General features: G+C 42.3%; 1 protein-coding gene across 1 annotated transcript in view; it reads left to right on the top strand.

Moving 5' to 3' along the window:
• The first annotated feature begins 2,034 nt into the window (after positions 1 to 2,034).
• Positions 2,035 to 21,991, top strand: part of EML6 (EMAP like 6) — a 318,760-nt gene continuing 298,803 nt past the window's right edge. Inside the window, exon 1 of the mRNA XM_061210885.1 lies at positions 2,035 to 2,231. Within this exon, the coding sequence (XP_061066868.1) occupies positions 2,035 to 2,231 (197 nt within the window). The remainder of the gene's footprint in view (positions 2,232 to 21,991) is intronic.

Below are 21,991 nucleotides of genomic sequence, written 5' to 3' on the forward strand. Positions count from 1 at the left end.
TTCTCGACGTGGGCAGTAGAGATGTTATGGTCTCTATTCCTGCTCCACTGCTCTTCTTTTTAGATACGCACGCGGGCCGGCAGCCTTAGTCACTAGGTAACGCAGGTCGCTGGCCAGCGGTCGCCCTTGGTGCGCCTTCCTCTGCTCAGCAAAGAACAGCAAGCACCGCGGACGCAGTTAACGGCCTCTCTACGGACCACTGTGGGCGCGCGGAATCCTGGGACTTGTGGTCCGGCCCCGCGCGGTCCCTGTCCGGGCCCGCGTGGAGAGGACTACATTTCCCAGGATGCATCGGAGGAAGGAGGCAACGGGGGCGGTCCCAGCGCTCAGGGGCACCGCCGTTTCCAAGCGCCGAGATCTCGCCTAGTAACCCGCAGCCGCGGTTCCTGAAAGCGGCGCTGTGGCCCCGCCCCCGGAGCCTCGGCTGGAGGAAGAACCTGTCTCCCGCGGCGCCCCAATGACGAAGCCCATCCTCGGGTGCGGGAGGCGGGGAAGGGTTGGGAAGTGGGGGGCAAGCAGAGGATTTCGCTCGCCCGTGCGAGATCCAGGACGTGCTCGCGGCTCCCGCTCAGAGCAGAGGTTAGAGGCGGCAGAGCCGGGATGCTCCGCAGGCTAGCCTGGATCGGGTGTGGGAGGAGTGCAGGACGCCGCCAAGGCGGCACTGTGCGCGGGCCGGGGTGTCCCCTGGGGCCGGCATCCCTCAGGTCGGCAGCGACCAATGCCTGGGATGTGTGTGCGCGTATGTGGGGGCTCGCCGTCCCCAGTGGTTCCTCGGGCGCTCCCGCCCCACGCCGGGCTAGAGGCGTGACCCTTGCGCCTGCGGGACCCCATAGCTAGCGCAGACCTTCCTGGGGAGAGGTACAAGATTTTGGTCACTTGTTAATTAATTTCTTGTGGACCGGGAGCGTTTGTAGGTTGAGCTTTCCTGCCTCTAGCTGCACTAGTGTCTCAGTTTCCTCCGATTCAGAAAAATCTTTTATGGCGCTTTCAATTGGAGTTGCTAATTAGTAAGAGTTGCTAAGTTCTTGTGGTTTTCTCGGCCAAGAGACGGTTCACGGAGGATATGAATTATGAACACATACACGACAACTAATTGGAACATCTAAAAAATGACCGTTGCATATTTGCCCTGGCTTAGTGGGGAAACAGCAAATGTTCTTTTTTGGTTTTTTTTTTTTTAACATCTTTATTGGAGTATAATTGCTTTACAATGGTGTGTTAGCTTCTGCTTTATAACAAAGTGAATCAGCTATACATATACATATATCCCCATATCTCCTCCCTCTTGCAGCAAATATTCTTTCAAATCGTATCGGCAGCCACCAGCCAGCAGCATTTAGGGCATATTTCATATCATTAAAAAGATGGATCTGGAGGGAGAGAGGAGGAATAGTTGACAATTTTTTAAAAACTTGGTTTAGTTTGGGGATCATTTTCTTGGACTGGGTGACTTACGCAAAATATCTGTTTCTTTCTTCCTCGCTCTCGCATCCTGGATGTAGACTGTCAGTTTCGGATCCAAGGATGGCGATGGCAAAGCTTACTCGAGTTCCTTGTCAAATTAAAGCTGTCACAGAATAAATCCCGCTGCCTGCTGCGAGGCCCCCGGGCACAGCAAACTTCAGTGAGCGAACTGGTAATCAGTGTTTGGATATGCAGATCCATGATTTAAAAGGCGGGGTGACCCTCCCAAAAACCTCTCACGGGGGCCGTAGCCCGCAGGTGCAGTGAGGCGTGCGCGCGCGAGTGCTGGCGCCCCAGCAGACGCCTCTCTCGTGGAGAGGGAGCCGGAGAGCCCGGCGGGGTCTGGCGGCCGCGCACCTGGCGGCTCGTCTCCGGCGGCAGCGGCGGATGATGGTTGCGGCCGGCGCGCTGGTCTGTGTCTGTGCGTCGCCGCGGAAATCAGAGCCCGGCGCTGCACGCTGAGCCCTTGCAAGTCCTCCGCATCGTGAGCCTTGGCGAGGACAGACCCGGAGCCCAGGGGCCGCGGACCCGCGTGCGGAGGGACCGGGGGGCGAGTGGGGTCAGCTTATCATGGCGGATCGGACAGCTCCCAGCTGCCAGCTCCGGCTGGAGTGGGTGTACGGGTACCGGGGTCACCAGTGCCGCAACAACCTGTACTACACCGCCGGCAAGGAAGTGGTCTACTTTGTGGCTGGCGTCGGGGTGGTTTACAGCACCCGCGAGCACAGCCAAAAATTCTTCTTGGGACACAACGACGACATTATCAGGTAAGGAGGTGGCCTGGGGCGGTGGGGAGGGGTTGGGTGTGAAGGTTGGAAGGGTGAGGAGAAGGATGACCAACTGGGCTTTCCTGGGGTCAGATCCGGAAGCCCCATGGAATAAAGGAGTCTCTCTGGAACCTCATGGAATTACAGAAGGACTACTGATTCTAAGGCTGGGGCAGAAGCAGGGTAGGGGGTGCAGGTGTGGAGGGAGAGATTTCTTTTTATTCCTCCGGAAGGCTTTTAAATCTCTAAGGAGTTAAGGGTCCTGATGCTTTTTTGGTGTTCATTCCTGCTACAAGTGGAAGGATCCTGGGTAAACTATCAAACACTTCTCCTTCCCTCCCTAACTAGGAAAATGTAGGACCAATAACCTGAACTGTGGGTATCATCTTTGGGGGGCTCTTTAGAAGGTTCCTCAGCAAGCAAGAGGATTGGAAAAAAAAAAAAAAAACCCTAAAAGAAATTTTGCTAAAGGTAATTGGGATCTTCATTCCAGATGCTTTGAAACTAAGAAATTTCTGCAGTGGGTGGGGAGTTTGTTCTCTAATATTTCCCTTGGTAGTGACTTAGTGCCAAAAAGCATATTTATGGATGCTTCCACACCATCACTGAGGTTATAAAAGGCTGGCAGTTGCTGGACCACAAAACCCTACCAGCCAGCCCACAGAATGACCAACATCTAGTAGCGGATGGCGGGACTGATTAGAAGAACAAAACTGGATGAATAGACATTTTAGGGGTCCTCCTTATTAAATTGTAGAGGGGTATATTTTGATTTTTGGCCCTGTCCTCTCATCTTTGGACCAGATGCATTTTCCTCCAGCCCTTGTCAGCTTCTTGTGTGACCAAACAAGGTGTGGTCCAGATGCTGTTCACAGGGAATCCTTTTCAGCCTTCAGCAGTTAGGGAAGATTTCCACGATATGGGAGCCTCAGCCCACAGGGAAAATGACTTGCTGAGGATGGACTACAACTGACAGAGACCATATTTGTACCTTCCAGACTTGTGTGTTCATTGATGCAGAACACACTAACATCACGTTTCAGAATATTGCCGCTTGTGCTCTAAGTTTCCTTTCATAATGAAATAAATGGTTAAGTGGTGTAATGATAATGGTCTTAAGGTCTCTGTGGGAAGAATGATTTTTAAAAACTAGCTTTTTCCCCTCTTATAGTGTTGTGATTATTCTGTATTCTGGAGCCTTCTTTCCCCCCAAGCCCTAAAGCTGAAAAAATTGTTACAGAAAGTAAAAACTTAATATTTGAAAATGCAGTGAGATATATATATTTTTAAAATCTTGAATTTTAGAAGATGAAGATTTTAAGTACTAGGAGCTCTACCGTTCTCAAGATTGGGTGGAACTGACATGTAAAACTTTCTTCATGTCACGTATGACAGAATAGCTTTCTTCTCTCCCTGCTATGGTAATGGTTGTGATTGGGGCATCCTTACCTAGTCCCATCCTGGAGATTTTGCTTCTGTAATTGCTGAACTGATTATTAAAGTCACAGGTGCAAATGATTAACAGTGACTCGTGAAAAGGTTAGATGTTTAAAAATTAAAACCCATTATGTTTTTGCTCTTTCTTAATTCAGTGCTTTCCATTACACCATCAAAATAAGTTGTAGTCCTTTGGGGGAAGGGAGAGAGTGGCAATTAAACAGAAAATTCCCTGCGGTTAAATAATAGTAATGTGACAGTTCACTGAACTACTTTGAGGATTTGAACTCCTAATCTTTATTTTTTTTCTCTAATAGGAAAAAAATTTAAATGCACTGTTGAAACTGAAGGTGGGAAAAGGGTGGAGTTGCAGTGAACCACTGTTATGACAGGCTATCGGACTAGTGGGGATGTGATGATATCTGGCTTAGTTGAAGAAACACTCAGATTTGAAGATAAGGTGAATGAAGTTATTTGTGTAACTGGGTTTGCAAGGAGCTTCAATTTTGAAAAGAAAAAAAAAGATGATTTATCTTCTGGTCTTTTTCTTAAGATAGTTATATCTTTATGCTTTACAGTGACATAGTAGCAAGGCTGCCTGCAGAGAAAGGACTTTATTGCTAAATTTTCGATGATATTTGGTTGGGTCTGAGTATAGGTGAGCACAGTTCTTTAATATCCATGTATGTGTTTGCACATAGGAATAAAATTAAGTCCAACAGATTAAAAAACACAGACCACAGATCATTATATAATTAAGAGCTGTAAAATTAGAGAATGTAGAATGTTTATGTTGTTATTTTGCTTTATCTTCTATATGTAAATATCTTCTTCCGGTGAAGGTAGTACACAAGCAATATTTGTTTTTATCCTTAGTATATGGGACTCTTAAGTGCCGTTTCCTTCATAATTTTATTCCCAGAAACATACTAGATGTTTGAAATTAGTATTGTAAAATGTTAGGAATATTAATGTATTAACTGTATATATGAAAAGGAAATTTGTACTCTTTTATCTTTATGAATTTCAACTCATTTCTGTATAGCCAGTTATACTACTGATTTTCTATTTAAAATATTGACGTTTCTCATTGAATGAGGAGGACTAAAGCTAAGGTACTAGTGCAGAAATGTTTGGGGTTTTTTGGAATCATGACATAAATATTAAAACTTCTAACTCTTGATTCCATCAAACGAGATAATGTAAGTAATTGTCCACATAGCTTTTGCATTAGTTTGAAAGATATATTCGTAATGCATACATTTCCCACTGTTTTATTTATTGTGCTACTTTCCCGAGAATATTAACTAGAAAGCGGCCCAACAAATATTGATACCACACTCCATTTTAGAAAACCGTGTCATCTCTGAGATCACGATGAACTTTAATAATAATACTGTAGGATTTGGCAGAGCTCATTAGAGTTCAGCGTATGTTTCCTCCTGATTTGACAGACTATGTGTTTAAGTCAGATTTTTTAAGATGTTAATATGTGAAGCATAATGTGATTTATTGGATGTGGAGGCTTAGTTTTATTCTCTTCAATGACTACACTTCAATACAGTTAACAGATTAGCGGATGATGCCATATTTTAGCTCTGATAACATTGTGGTGGGACAAATAAATATTAAAGCAACACTCAAATCAGGGCTTGAAGGCAAGGACAGTAATACAGGCAGGAATAATTACTAACTTGGTTTCTGCTGCAGGTAGCAGACCATGACACAGAACTGGAGCAAATGAAAGAAAAGGTCATGAACACATTTGCTCTCTGTCACTTCCCGTCCATTTTCACAGTGACTCCAGTTGAGACATTTCTCTCCTTACTCTGGATCCCTATTTTGCGTCTGACTAGTCCCCTGTCTCCCTTTTCGTTTCTCTTATTTTTCAGCTCCCTGTTGCAAGGGAGGTTTTTCGGGCAGTACCATTTTAGGGGAAAGGGCGCTGACTTTGATTTCACACCCACTTGGGTTTGAGCCCACTCTGCTGTTTGTTTACTAGAGGCATCCGAGTGAGTGGCTTGACCTCTCAGGGCCTTGTTTGTTTGTGAAAGGGTGGGTAACAACACCTAAGTTGCAGAATTGTAACTATTAGAAGTAATGTATGCAAATAGTTTAGCATGGGGCCTGGCCCTTAATTGTTGCTCAATAAATGCTCTTAGTAATGATAGTAGTAGTACAGTATTTAATCAAAAACACACACGTACACCAAAGACAAAAAAAATGTTTCCTCACTGTCCATAGTCTGAAGTCCAAAATTCTGAGTTTTCCATTCTCCCTGGTCTTAACCCACCTTTCTACCTTCATTTTCCTTTTCTTTAAAAAAAATCATAAATTGTTTGCTTCCCACTTGCCATGTAATAAAATTACTATGTTCTTTCCTGTCTCACGCTGGGGTGATTTATCTCCCCCTTCGTCCTTCTTCTCCTGATCCCTTTCCCCCAGTGGCATAGTGGTGGGAGCATGGGCCTTGGTCAGACAGACCTGATTTTGAACCTAGATGTGCCACCAGTTGGGTGGCTTGGGGAAGCTACTAAACCTCTGTGAGTCTCAACTGTCATCAGTAAAATAGCTTCTCATACATGCAATGGAGGTTTAGAGGTACCTAACTTGTAGCTTGTGGAGATAACATACAAGGTTCCCCACAGTGTTTGGCAAATAGGAAGTGCCCGCCGCAGGGAGCCTATTTGTATCTACATCTTGCATGGTCCCATCCATTTCAATCTCACCTCTCCCATGAGACCTTTTACCATCCTTAGATGAAGGGGTGCCTTAGATGAAGGAATGCCTTGCACTCCTAAAGTTTTGCATCTTTCGTGACCGATGCTGCTCACTTGATATATACCATTTAGTGCCGTTGTTTCACTCTGAATATTTTCATTTGTAAATGTATGTAAGAGCCTTGAGGCTGAGAATGAATTTAATAATCAGAGCCAACATTTCCTGAGTGCAGACTCGGTGCTAAATGTGTGTACAGATTTATCTCTTCCACCTTCTCAACAACCCCATGACATTGGTACTGTGGTTAGCCTCAGTTTCCTGGTGAGGAAACTGAGGCACAGAGAGGTTAAAGATGTTGCCCATGGTCACTATTTAGCAGATTGTAGAATGGGAATTGGAACCCAAGTCAGTCTGATTCCAAAACCCAGAGCTATCACTTCACTGCTTTACACACTTTTTTATTTTTCTCGGTTACTATGGTCCCTACCATCGTGCCTTGTTTCTAACCAGAACTCAGTAAGTTTGTGATTCCTTGTAGCTGTTTTTCAACCTCGTGCTTTATTTAAGGGTATTTGAAGCAGATCACTAGAACTCTGTTTAGAAATGGAACCATGTTCAAGTTCACCTTAGGAACATCACCAGCTTTGAAGCAATGAACTGAAACAATGAACTGCTGGAGATGTTTTTTAAAAATTTGTTAAGTCTCAATTGTGACATGGCTAAAATTATCTGGTGCTGCAGGTGCACTCAATTGCACTTGTTGAATTTGAAGAGAGGGGTGTAATAGCCATGGTTGGGCCTGGAGTGTTGGGTAAACAGGTTCACATGAAGGCCTGGAGATGTGATTTCATATTCTTCAGTCCCTTGACCAGTTTGAACAAGGGAAGCATGGGGGTAACTATAAAGAATCAAACCTGTATTGAGTTGAGTGCTTGCTGTGTACCAGGCACTACACACACACACACACACACACACACACACACACACACACACACACACAGAAATCCCTTCGCCCACAACTCTGAGAGATAGCCTTTATTTTACAGGTACAGCTCAGAGAGGGAAAGAGATTTAAGCGAAGTCACTCAGTGGTACCATCCACACTATTCGTTGGATCTTACTTGCTCTGTTCATTGGCATGAGCACGTAGTGAAAGGTTTTGATGGAAGCTTACGGTCTATTCATAAATGATTTTACTATTGTTATTTTTGTTAATAAGCTATAGTCTGGTGATTTTTTATTAAGATTTATTTATTCTCTAAATTGGGTAGATTTTACTCTTTTTCATTTGTTTATTCATCAAAAACTCACTTCACATCTAGAATGTACCAGATGCAGGGGTGCACCTTTGAACATGACCAAGTTCTTGCCCCCATTCTGGTGGAGGAAGCCAACAATGAATGAACAAGAAAGCAAGGTGAATATATCAATAGATTGTGATAAGTACTAACGAGGGAATGGCCTTGGAGGGGAACTGGGTTGAGTGGGGGTATGGGAGCTACCTTAGATAAGGTTTCCAGAGCAGCTGTCTAGGGAGATGGCATTTAAGCTGAGACCTGAAGGATGAGAAGGGGTAGGTAAGCGAAGATGTGATGGAGAAGAGCGGTTACGTGTAACGGCACCAGGGTGAGAAGGAACTTGGTGTGCCCAGAATTCTGGTGTAGATATCCAGAGAAAGACCAAGGTCGTAGTACTTCTCATCCAGGTCATTAATGCCTCATGGGTTTTGGCACCATATGTCCTAGATTTCGCAGGACAGTCACAAATATTCCATTCAGTTATTGTTATGGGTATACTTGCTATTGTCATGTCATGATTCTCTTTTTAATTCAGAATATATGACCATGTTTTTATTTTTAAAATATGGTTACTATATAATGGATCACTGCTTGAAAAACATTACACTGGAGTATGCTCTCTTATAAAGAATTATATTGGCTCTACCACCAACAGTCAATCAGAATGTAGATTATACTGTGGTAAGTGAAAAACTGTTTCATGGCAGCATCTCTAAGCAGGGCTGTTCTAGGGCCTCTCCTACCCACAAGGATGTGGATCTCAATAACTTTGCAATGTAGGTGATGTATTTGCCAACAAAAAAGAAAACGCAGGCTGTTGGGAAGGTTACCTTGCTGACTCTGCTTCTGGAACTGACTCTTTCCCCAGTAAGCTGGAGCCGCATGGAAAGCTATCCTTTAGCCAGCAGACCTACACATCTTCAGCAGTCAGCCTCCTCTTGTAGGTTTAACTCGATTTGTCGTATGTGGATTGGACTTAAATGTAATTAAAATGTTTGACAGCAAACAGTTCTTCTCAAATATCATTGTGCATAGGAGTCACCCAAGCACTCACTAATAAAATCCAGATTCTGATTCAGTAAGTCTGGTGGTGAGGGCTGACATCCTGCATTTCTAACCAGCTCCCAGGTGATGCTGATGCTGCTGGTCTACTCTGCAGCAAGATGTTCAGATCCTCATTTGTATGTTTCAGATCTCAGTAGACCAGTTTTTTTTTTCCAACCCAAAAGATGTTGCCATCTTGTGAAATAGACTTTTAATAATATATGTATATATGACTCATTAAATTCTTAAATTAACAGAATCAATTTTTTCATTAAGTTGGCACCTAGCCCAGTGTTCTTTTTTTTTTTTAACATCTTTATTGGAGTATAATTGCTTTACAATGGAGTGCTAATTTCTGCTGTATAAAAAAGTGAATCAGCTATACATATGCATATATCCCCATATACCCTCCTCTTGTGTCTCCCTCCTGCACTCCCTATCCCACCCCTCTAGGTGCACACAAAGCACTGTGCTGATCTCCCTCTGCTATGCGGCTGCTTCCCACTAGCTATCTATTTTACATTTGGTAGTGTATATATGTCCATGCCACTCTCTCACTTCGTCCCAGCTTACCGTTCCCCCCACCCCACCATGTCTTCAAGTCCATTCTCTATGTCTGCGTCTTTATTCCTGTCCTGGCCCTAGGTTCTTCAGAACCTTTTTTTTTAGATTCCATATATATGTGTTAGCATACGGTATTTGTTTTTCTCTTTCTGACTTACTTCACTCTGTATGACAGTCTCTAGGTCCATCCACCTCACTACAAATAACTCAATTTCGTTTCTTTTTATGTCTGAGTAATAATCCATTGTCTATATGTGCCACATCCTCATGATCCATTCATCTGTCAGTGGACACTTAGGTTGCTTCCATGTCCTGGCTATTGTAAATAGAGCTGCACTGAACATTGTGGTACATGACTCTTTTTGAATTACGGTTTTTTCAGGGTACATGCCCAGTAGTGGGATTGCTGGGTTGTATGGTAGTTCTATTTTTAGTTTTTTAAGGAACCTGCATACTGTTCTCCATAGTGGCTGTATCAATTTACATTCCCACCAACAGTGCAAGACGGTTCTCTTTTCTCCACACCCTCTCCAGCATTTATTGTACATTTTTTGATGATGGCCATTCTGACTGGTATGGGGTGATACCTCATTGTAGTTTTGATTTGCATTTCTCTAACGATTAGTGATGTTGAGCATCCTTTCATGTGTTTGTTGGCAATCTGTATATTTTCTTTGGAGAAATGTCGATTTAGGTCTTCTGCCCATTTTTGGATTGGGTTGTTTGTTTTTTTGATATTGAGCTGCACGAGCTGCTTGTATACTTTGGAGATTAATCCTTTGTCAGTTGCTTCATTTGCAGATATTTTCTCCCATTCTGAGGGTTGTCTTTTCATCTTCTTTATGGTTTCCTTTGCTGTGCAAAAGCTTTTAAGTTTCATTAGGTCCCATTAGTTATTTTTGTTTTTATTTCCCTTCCTCTATGAGGTGGTTCAAAAAGGATCTTGCTGTGATTTATGTCAAAGAGTGTTCTGACTATGTTTTCCTCTAAGAGTTTTATAGTGTCTGGCCTTACATTTAGGTCTTTAATCCATTTTCAGTTTATTTTTGTGTATGGTGTTGGGGAGTGTTCTAATTTCATTCTTTTACATGTAGCTGTCCAATTTTCCCAGCACCACTTATTGAAGAGGCTATCATTTCTCCATTGTATATTCTTGCATCCTTTATCAAAGATAAGGTGACCATATGTGCGTGGGTTTGTCGCTGGGCTTTCTATCCTGTTCCATTGATCTATATTTCTGTTTATGTGCCAGTACCATACTGTCTTGGTTACTGTATCTTTGTAGTATAGTCTTAAGTCAGGGACCCTGATTCCTCCAGCTCCGTTTTTCTTTCTCAAGATTCTTTTGACTATTTGGGGTCTTTTGTGTTTCCATACAAACTGTGAAACTTTTTGTTTGAGTTCTGTGAAAAATGCCATTGGTAGTTTGATAGGGATTGCATTGAATCTGTAGATTGCTTTGGGTAGTAGAGTCATTTTCACAATGTTGATTCTTCCAATCCAAGAACAAGGTATATCTCTCCATCTGTTTGTATCATCTTTAATTTCTTTCATCAGTGTCTTATAGTTTTCTGCATACATGTCTTTTGTCAGGTAGGTGTTTTCCTAGGTATTTTATTCTTTTTGTTGCAATGGTAAATGGGAATGTTTTCTTAATTTCTCTGTCAGATTTTTCATCATTAGTATATAGGAATGCAAGAGATTTCTGTGCATTAATTTTGTATCCTACTACTTTACCAAATTCATTGATTAGCTCTAGTAGTTTTCTGGTAGCTTCTTTAGGGTTCTCTATGTATAGTATCATGTCATCTGCAAACAGTGACAGTTTTACTTCTTCCTTTCCTATCTGGATTCCTTTTATTTCTTTTTCTTCTCTGATTGCTGTGGCTAAAACTTCCAAAACTATGTTGAATAATAGTGGTGAGAGTGGGCAACCTTGTCTTGTTCCTAATCTTAGTGGGAATTGTTTCAGTTTTTCACCATTGAGAATGATGTTGGCTGTGGGTTTGTCATATATGGCAAACCATGTATGGTTTACCTTATTATGTTGAGGTAAGTTCCTTCTATGCCTACTTTCTGGAGAGTTTTTATCATAAATGGATGTTGAATATTGTTGAAAGCTTTTTCTGCATCTATTGAGATTATCATATGGTTTTTATCCTTCAATTTGGCAATATGGTGTATCACATTGATTGATTTGTGTATATTGAAGAATCCTTGCATTCCTGGGGTAAACCCCACTTGATCATGGTGTATGATCCTTGTAATGTGCTGTTGGATTCTATTTGATAGTATTTTGTTGAGGATTTTTGCATCTATGTTCATCAGTGATATTGGCCTGTAGTTTTCTTTTTTTGCGACATCTTTGTCTGGTTTTGTTATCAGGGTGGTGGTGGCCTCATAGAATGAGTTTGGGAGTATTCCTCCCTCTGCTATATTTTGGAAGAGTTTGAGAAGGATAGGTGTTAGCTCTTCTCTAAATGATAGAATTCGCCTGTGAAGCCATCTGGTCCTGGGCTTTTGTTTGTTGGAAGATTTTTAATCACAGTTTCAATTTCAGTGCTTGTGATTGGTCTGTTCATATTTTCTATTTCTTCCTGGTTCAGTCTCAGAAGGTTGTGCTTTTCTAAGAATTTGTCCATTTCTTCCAGGTTGTCCATTTCATTGGCATATAGTTGCTTGTAGTAATCTCTCATGATCCTTTGTATTTCTGCAGTGTCAGTTGTTACTATTTTTTCATTTCTAATTCTATTGATTTGAGTCTTCTCCCTTTTATTCTTGATGAGTCTGGCTAATGGTTTATCAATTTTGTTTATCATCTCAAAGAGCCAGCTTTTAGTTTTATTGATCTTTGCTATTGTTTCCTTCATTTCTTTTTCACTTATTTCTGATCTGATCTTTATGATTTCTTTCCTTCTGCTAACTTTGGGGTTTTTTTGTTCTTCTTTCTCTAATTGCTTTAGGTGTAAGGTTAGGTTGTTTATTTGACATGTTTCTTGTTTCTTGAGGTAGGATTGTATTGCTATAAACTTCCCTCTTAGCACTGCTTTTGCTGCATCCCATAGGTTTTGGGTCGTCGTGTTTTCATTGTCATTTGTTTCTAGGTATTTTTTGATTTCCTCTTTGATTTCTTCCGTGATCTCTTGGTTATTTAGTAGTGTATTGTTTAGCCTCCATGTGCTTGTATTTTTTACAGATTTTTTCCTGTAATTGATATCTAGTCTCATAGCATTGTGGTCGGAAAAGATATTTGATATGATTTCAATTTCTTAAATTTACTGAGGCTTGATTTGTGACCCGGGATATGATCTGTCCTGGAGCATGTTCCATGAGCACTTGAGAAGAAAGTGTATTCTGTTGTTTTTGGATGGAATGTCCTATAAATATCAATTAAATACATTTTGTTTAATGTGTCATTTAAAGCTTGTGTTTCCTTATTTATTTTCATTTTGAATGATATGTCCATAGATGAAAATAGGGTGTTAAGGTCCCCTACTATGATTGTGTTACTGTCGATTTCCCTTTTTATGGCTGTTAGCATTAGCCTTATGTATTGAGGTTCTCCTATGTTGGGTGCATAAATATTTACAATTGTTATATGTTCTTCTTGGATTGCTCCCTTGATCATTATGTAGTGTTCTTCTTTGTCTCTTGTAATAGTCATTATTTTAAAGTCTATTTTGTCTGATATGAGAACTGCTACTCCAGCTTTCTTTTGATTTCCAGTTGCATGGAATATCTTTTTCCATTTCCTCAGTTTCAGTGTGTAGTTGTCCCTAGGTCTGAAGTGGGTGTCTTGTAGACAGCATATATATGGGTCTTGTTTTTGTATCCATTCAGCAAGCCTGTGTCTTTTGGTTGGAGCATTTAATCCATTTACATTTAAGGTAGTTATCGATGTATATGTTCCTATTACCATTTTCTTAATTGTTTTGGGTTTGTTATTGTAGGTCTTATTCTTCTCTTGTTTTTCCTGCCTAGAGAAGTTCCTTTACCATTTGTTGTAAAGCTGGTTTCTTGGTGCTGAATTCTCTTAGCTTTTGCTTGTCTGTAAAGGTTTTTAATTTCTCCATCGAATCTGAATGAGATCCTTGCTGTGTAGAGTAATTTTGGTTGTAGGTTTTTCTCCTTCATCACTTTAAATATGTTCTGCCACTCCCTTCTGGCTTGCAGAGTTTCTGCTGAAAGATCAGCTGTTAACCTTATGGGGATTCCCTTGTATGTTATCTGTTGCTTTTCCCTTGCTGCTTTTAATATTTTTTGTTTGTATTTAATTTTTGATAGTTTGATTAATATGTGTCTTGGCGTGTTTCTCCTTGGATTTATCCTGTTTGGGACTGTCTGTGCTTCCTGGACTTGATTGACTATTTCCTTTCCCATATTAAGGAAATATTCAACTATAATCTCTTCAAATATTTTCTCAGACCGTTTTTTTTCTCTTCTTCTTCTGGGACCCCTATAATTTGAATGTTGGTGCAGTTAATGTTCTCCCAAAGGTCTCTGAGACTGTCCCAATTCTTTTCATTCTTTTTTCTTTATTCTGCTCTGCGGTAGTTATTTCCACTATTTTATCTTCCAGGTCACTTATCCTTTCTTCTGCCTTAGTTATTCTGCTATTGATTACTTCTAGAGAGTTTTAAATTTCATTTATTATGTTGTTCATCATTGTTTGTTTGCTCTTTAGTTCTTCTAGGTCCTTGTTAAACGTTTCTTGTGTTTTTTCCATTCTATTTCCAAGATTTTGGATCATCTTTGCTATCATTATTCTGAATTCTTTTTCAGGTAGACTGCCTATTTCCTCTTTATTTGTTTGGTCTGGTGGGTTTTTACCTTGTTCCTTCATCTGTTGTGTATTTCTCTGTCTTCTCATTTTGCTTAACTTACTGTGTTTGGGGTCTCCTTTTCACAGTCTCCAAGTTCATACTTCCCAGTGTTTTTGGTGTCTGCCCCCAGTGGGTAAGGTTGATTCAGTGGGTTGTGTAGGCTTCCTGGTGGAAGGGACTGGTGCCTGTACTCTGGTAGATGAGGCTGGATCTTATCTTTCTCTTGGGCAGGACTGAGTCCAGTGGTGTGTTTTGGGGTGTCTGTGACCTTATTATGATTTTAGGCAGCCTCTCTGCTCATGGGTGGGGTTGTGTTCCTGTCTTGTTAGTTGTTTGGCATAGGGTGTCCAGCACTGTAGCTTGCTGGTCGTTGAGTGGAGCTGGGTCTTAGCATTGAGATGGAGATCTCTGGGAGAGCTTTCACTATTTGATATTACGTGGGGCCGGGAGGTGTCTGGAGGACCAATGTCCTGAACTCGGCTCTCCTACCTAAGAGGCTCAGGCCTGACACCCAGCTGGAGCACCAAGACCCTGTCAGCCACACTGCTCAGAAGAAAAGGAGAAATGAAAGAAACAAAGAAAGAAAAATAAGTAAATAAAGTTATTAAAATAAAAAAATTTTTTTTAAATAAAAAATTTAAAAAGTAATAAAGAAAGAAAGAAAAGAAGAGAGCAACCAAGCCAAAAAACAAATCCACCAATGATAACAAGTGCTAAAAACTATACAAAAACGACAACAAAAAAACGGGCAGACGGAACCCTAGGACAAATGGTAAAAGCAAAGCCATACAGACAGAGTCACACAAAGAAGCATACACATACACACTCAAAAAAGAGAAAATGAAAAAAATGTATACATAAAAAAAAAGGAAGAGAGCAACCAAATCAGTAAACAAATCTACCAATGATAATAAGCTCTAAATTCTAAACTAAGATAAACATAAAACCAGAAACAAATTAGATGCAGAAAGGAAACCCCATGTCTACAGTTGCTCCCAAAGTCCATTGCCTCAATTTTGGGATGATTCATTGTCTATTCAGGTATTCCACAGATGCAGGGTACATCAAGTTGATTGTGGAGATTTAATCCTCTGCTCATGAGGCTGCTGGGAGAGATTTCCCTTTCTCTTCTTTGTTCGCACAGCTCCTGGGCTTCAGCTTTGGATTTGGCCCCACCTCTGCGTGTAGGTCGCCTGAGGGCCCAGGCAGGACAGGGTTAAAGGAGCAGCTGATTAGGGGGCTCTGGCTCACTCAGGCCAGGGGGAGGGAGGGGTACGGAATGCGGGGTGAGCCTGCGGCGGCAGAGGCCAGCATGACATTGCAACAGCCTGAGGCGCACCGTGTGATCTCCCAGGGAAGTTGTCCCTGGATCACGGGACCCTGGCAGTGGTGGGCTGCACAGGCTCCCGGGAGGGGAGGTGTGGATAGTGACCTGTGCTTGCACACAGGTTTCTTGGTGGCTGTAGCAGCAGCCTTAGTGTTTCATGCCCGTCTCTGGTGTCTGCGCTGATAGCCGCGGCTCGCGCCTGTCTCTGGAGCTCGTTTAGACGGTGCTCTGAATCCCCTTTCCTTGCGCACCCCAAAACAATGGTGTCTTCCCTCTTAGGCAGGTCCAGACTTTTTCCCGGACTCCCTCCCAGCTAGCTGTGGCGCACTAGTCCCCTTTAGGCTGTGTTCACTCAGCCAACCCTAGTCCTCTCCCTGGGATCTGACATCCGAAGCCGGAGCCTCAGCTCCTATCCCCCGCCCGCCCTGGCGGGTGAGCAGACAAGCCTCTCAGGCTGGTGAGTGCTGGTCAGCACTGATCCTCTGTGCGGGAATCTGTCTGCTTTGCCCTCCGCACCCCTGTTGCTGCGCTCTCCTCCATGGCTCCGAAGCTTCCTCCCCGCCACCCCCCATCTCTGCCAGTGGAGGGGCTTCCTAGTGTGTGGAAACTTTTCCTCCTTCACAGCTCCCTCCCTGAGGTGCAGGTACTGTCCCTATTCTTTTGTCTCTGTTTTTCTTTTTTTCTTTTGCCCTACCCAGGTACGTGGGGAGTTCCTTGCCTTTTGGGAAGTCTGAGGTCTTCTGCCAGCGTTCAGTAGGTGTTCTGTAGGAGTTGTTCCACATGTAGATGTATGTTTGATGTATTTGTGGGGAGGAGGGTGATCTCCACGTCTTACTCCTCTGTCATCTTGAAGTTCCCCCTAGCCCAGTGTTCTTTCTTCTCCAGAAAAAACCAAGCAGGAACTGGTTGGAACAAGTTAAGGAGATGGCTAGGGTGCCCCTGTGAGCAGCAGATGAGTATGCCACAACCTTTGTGTAGACATATGGTTTCTAGTCTCTTGAGTATATACCTAGGAGTGGAATTGCTGTGTCTTATAGTAACTCTATGTGTAACTTTTTGAAGTACTGCCAAATTGTTTTCCAAACAATTTCATCAGCAATGTATGAGAGTTCCAATTCCACTACATCCTTACCGACACTTGTTATTGTCTTTTTGATTATAGCCATCCTGTGGGTGAGAAGTGGTATCTCATTGTGGTTTTAATTTTCATTCCCTAACAACTAATAATACTGATCACTGTCTCATAATTTTTTTGGCCATTTGTATATTCTTTGGAGAAAAGGTCTATTCATATCCTTCTCCCATTTTTAATTGGCTTGTCTTCTTATTGTTGTAAGAGTTCTTTATATATTCTGAATATAAGTCCCTCATCTGATATATTATTTGCAAGCATTTTCTCCCATTCAGTAAGTTATCTTTTCACTTTCTTGATGGTGTCCTTTGAAGCACAAAAGTTTAAAATTTTGATCATGTCAAATTTATTTATCTTTTTCTTTTGTCACTTACACTTTTAGTGTTATATCTAAGAAACCATCACCTAATCCAAGGTCATGAAGATTTATTTCTGTGTTTTCTTCTGAAAGTTTTATAGTTTTAGCTTTTACATTTAGGCAGATAATACATTTTGAGTGTGAGATAGGGGGTCCAACTTCATTTTTTTGCATGTGGATATCCAGTGGTCACAACACCGTTTGTTGAAAAGACTTTTCTTTTCCCGTTAAATTGTCTTGGATGTCTATAGCCTTTGAATTGCCCTACCAGGCAGCCCATTCCTTGCACACAGAAGATACTGAACGTTTGGGGACCCAGAAACAATCATTAAAAAGATTAACCTAGAAGTAATAGAAATTTGAGGCTTTGGTTACCATTCTGTGTTTGTAAAGATGCCATTATATCCTATGAAAGATATATAGACTTTTGTTTTAACATCTTTATTGGAGTATAATTGTTTTACAATGGTGTGTTAGTTTCTGCTTTATAACAAAGTGAATCAGCTATACATATACATATATCCCCATATCTCTTCCCTCTTGCATCTCCCTCCCTCCCAGCATCCCTACCCCACCACTCTAGGTTGTCACAAAGCACCGAGCTGATCTCCCTGTGCTATGTGGCTGCTTCCCACTAGCTATCTATTTTACATTTGGTAGTGTATATATGTCCATGCCACTCTCTCACTTTGTCCCAGCTTACCCTTCCCCCTCCCTGTGTCCTCAAGTCCATTCTCTAGTAGGTCTGCATCTTTATTCCTGTCCTGCCCCTAGGTTCTTCATGACCTTTTTTTTTTTTTTTTTTTAGATTTTTATATATTTAAAAAATATAACCGTTTATACTTTGAGGAGCTGGTGCAGTGTTTAGCAACTGCTGGTTTAAGGACCAGCAACAGTCTATACATTGGCTTTGTTTACTTCCAGAGATTCTTGGTTTTTGAAAATGAACTTGTAGTCTTCAGTCTTGCTGCTGGAGACAGACCTACTGAGACAGCTGAGGGGTTGGAGGTGGTCTGGAAAGCAAAGAGAGTGGTCAGAGACGGTACCCCTTGACCTCTTTATCAGTTTACTCCTTTCTTCCCTCAATGGGAGGCAGACACCTGGATGGCCTCAACCTAGAAGTTGAAGTATTCTAGGATTGCCCACTAATTCTCCACCATTCCTTTTCCTATCAGCATGAAGGAGGGGAGTGGCAGGCCATCTCTACCTCCCTGAGAGGAAAGAAGCTTTCTTTGGACTGGTAGTACATCAATAGGCTGGTCAGAGAATTATTCTGAGGTTATTCAGAATTATTTTAAGACATGAGGATTTTTGTTTAGTTTAACTCCTGTTTAATAATGTCATTAAATTTTTTTTCTGTGTTCATTATGAATTGATTTCATGGGTAAGAATAAAGCAAGTTCTACCAATGACAGGTTGCCTTCTAAGTAAGAGATTATTAGTTGCAAGAAACTGAAATTTTCTCAAAGAAACACAAGGAGGGGATCATAAGATGACAAGAGGACCTTTGGGAACTCAGTTACAGAGAGTATGGCTGGCCTCTCAGACACTGCACAGTTATCAAGCAGCTACTCTTTTCCTATTTCTTTCTCTTGCAAGTGTTCGCATCATCACAGGGATTCACATCTCTGCTTCTCTCTGGATAAAATATGCTTTGATTTCCTCCTACTGCAGACTGGCTTCTTAACTTAATGATCCATTTTGCACATAGCCACCAAAAAAAAAAAACAACAAACCATCTCGACCCCCTCACTGTACATGACTACCCAGCTTGATCCTACAAAACCAATTGATTGGACACAGTGGGGGAAGGGGAGGGTGGGATGAATTGGGAGATTAGGTTTGACATAAATACACTACCATGTGTAAAATAGATAGTTAGTGGGACCCTGCGATATAGCACAGGGAGCTCAGCTCGGTGCTCTGTGATGACCTAGATGGGCGGGATGGGGGGGATGGGAGGGAGGTCCAAGAGGGAGGGGATATATGTATGCATATAGTGATTCACTTCGTTGTACAGCAGAAACTAACACGACAGTGTAAAGCAATTATACTCAAAAAAAAAAAAACACAAAAAACCCAATTGATTAGGTCTTATGAGTCTTAATTCCAGATTTCCAGGAAATAGAATCTAATTGGCCTAGCAGGGTCAGCAGGGTCAGGATGTCCACCAGTTCCATCATCTGTAGCCTGGAGGGTGGGACTAGGTTTCAAAGGGCTGCCCCTTTAAGGAAGATTGTCTAATAAGGGAGATAAGGACTGAGGAAGAATGAATGGCAACTCTACTATAGGAGGTGGGTTAGAAGAGGAGGTGGCAAATGGTTTTTTGATGGACAGAACAGAGCAGGACAATGATGAGAAATACTGAGTTGAGGGCAAGAAGAGATCAGGAAAGAGATATTAAGAGGTTTTAAAAACAAAATACTGGGGACTTCCCTGGTGATGCAGTGGTTAAGAATCCGCCTGCCAATGCAGGGAACATGGGTTCGATCCCTGGTCCGGGAAGATCCCACATGCTGCGGAGCAGCTAAGTCTGTGCACCACAACTACTGAGCCTGCGCTCTAGAGCCTGCAAGCTACAACTACTGAGCCCGTGTGCCACAACTACTGAAGCCCACGCACCTAGAGCCCGTGCTCTGCAACAAGAGAAGCCACTGCAATGAGAAGCCCACGCACCACAACAAGAGTAGCCCCCGCTCGATGCAACTAGAGAAAGCCCGCACGCAGCAATGAAGACCCAATGCAGCCAAAAATAAAATAAATAAATAAATTAAAAAAAAACAACAACCAAAAAACCCCCACAAAATACTGGTGATACAACTCATCATGGAATTTTCAGTTCTCACAAGAGGCCATGCGAGGGAGTCCCTGGGAAATGCTGGCCAATGGCTGGTAACCACAGCCTTGGAGGGCTAGGTGGACATCAAGCGTTTGCCTACTGGGGTGCCAGTGCTCCTACTAAGAGTGTTCCCTCTCCTGCTGGGGTCTGGTGGTAGGGGTGGTGGCGGAGGGGAGCATATGGGAATAGGGGCTGATGGTAGCAGGCACCAGACAAATGGCCTGATGGCATGCACAGGAGGCTTTCTGGAGCTGGTGCAGGCTGCCCAGGTGAGGGAGGTGAGACTTGGGGCAGCACCTGTTTACCAGCTGGTGAAGAACTATTTCCATACTTTAGCTGGCATAGATACTGGGGCATGCCTGCTGAACACCAGCCTTGGCAATGAGTGAAAAGGTTGCATGAGTGAACCCTGGATGATTTAGTGAGCTTGGCCATCTAACAGACATTGAAAAAGAATCTTCCTCAAGCCAGACTTAAAATCTACCTACGGTTCCCCATTACCAGCAGGATAAGGTTCAAGCTTATCCATGCTCCTTCAGCGTGGTCTCCTAGGGCTATTATGATCTGGTCCCTCTCTCTTCCTCCAGCTTGATGTCCCTCCCCATCCTAACATCCTCCAGCCACATCAAACTCCTTGCAGTTCCCTGGACCCAGCATCCTATTTTGTGTATCCTCATCCTCGCACATGCCAATTTAAAAAATAATTTTTATTGGAGTATAGTTGATTCACAATGTTGCATTAGTTTCTGCAGTACAGCAAAGTGAATCAGTTAGACATATCCATATATCCACTCTTTTTTAGACCCTTTTCCCATGTAGGCCATTACAGAGTATTGAGTAGAGTTCCCTGTGTTATACAGTAGATCCTTATTAGTTATCTATTTTATATATAGTAGTGTATATATGCCAATCCCAATCTTCCAATTTATCCCTCCTCCCCCTTTCTCCCCCTGATGACCATAAGTTTGTTTTCTACATCTTGCACATGCCATTTTGACTGCCTGAAATGACCCCTCACTTGTCCACTTATACAGTCTTTTTCTTCCTTCAATCTCAGTGCAGTGTCATCTCCCCTGAAGCCTTACCTTGACAGCTCAAGACTATTTAGGCCCTTCTTTCTCTGTGCGTCCAGGCCACCATGCAAGGACCTCCCTGCTGGAGTCATTGCATTCATTGTTTTGCATTTATTGACTTACCTATCTCTCCACCTGATCCGTGATCCATGTGTCCCGTGCCTAACACCTGTCGTGGACATAGTAAGTGCTCAATGTATTGTTATTTGTTGTTAGTTCTTCATACCTCAAATTATTTGGAAGGAGCAAGGTATGAAATGGGGATGAGAGTTCTATAGAACTCATTCTGTACATACTTTGTAAGGAGAAAATCCTGAAAATATATTCTCAGTTGGCACTTAGAGGCAGGATTAAGAATCATCTTTTCAAAAAAATATTTGAATGGCAGCAGTTACCAATTACTTCATTGCTCTTAAGTCAGATACCAAATTCTGTGTGGCTTCCTCCTTCTATGGCTCTCCTGGTCTAGATGGAAAAATAACCATTGAAAACATATATCCATGGATCCATTGAAATATATCCATGGATCACAGTGAAACATTTCTTTTGAATGACTTAAGATTTTTTGACTGCATTATAAGGAAAATCTTAATTTGTATCCCTTTAGATTTAGGAAACACTGGGGTCTTTTAAGCACCTTTTGACAATATGATGGAACATTTGTAGGGGGGATGTCTGCAGAGATTGTAAGGTAACACCTGTCAACTCTAAATAAATTTAAGTCCTTTCTGGCCCAGAAGAGTTTCACCCAAAGGTACAGAAGTAGGTGTTCAAAGGCAGGCCTCCTGGAGAAAGTGGTTTCTGAAGGATGAAGAGCAATTTGGCAGGCAAGTGGAAAGGGAATAGGGGAAGGAGGGAACACCAGGGAGGGAACAGTTTGTGCAAAGGGTCTCCTGAAGGGAGAGGAGTTGAGTGTTGCTAGAGTGGGGAATATATTGTGGGAGAAGAAGCTGGAGAAGTGGGCTGAATTTACAGCTCACCCCACAACTTACAGGGACCAGGGAGAGGATTTAAACAGAATGAGACAAGGCCAATTTACATTTTAGGAAGATCACTGAAGGCATAGGATTTCTACTTCACTTATATTAACCTTTTCTTTGTGATTCTTCTCCACACTCTTTTCCTTTAATGCCAGACTTCTTAG

Source organism: Eubalaena glacialis, chromosome 14, assembly GCF_028564815.1.
Source record: "Eubalaena glacialis isolate mEubGla1 chromosome 14, mEubGla1.1.hap2.+ XY, whole genome shotgun sequence".
Taxonomy (NCBI): domain Eukaryota; kingdom Metazoa; phylum Chordata; class Mammalia; order Artiodactyla; family Balaenidae; genus Eubalaena; species Eubalaena glacialis.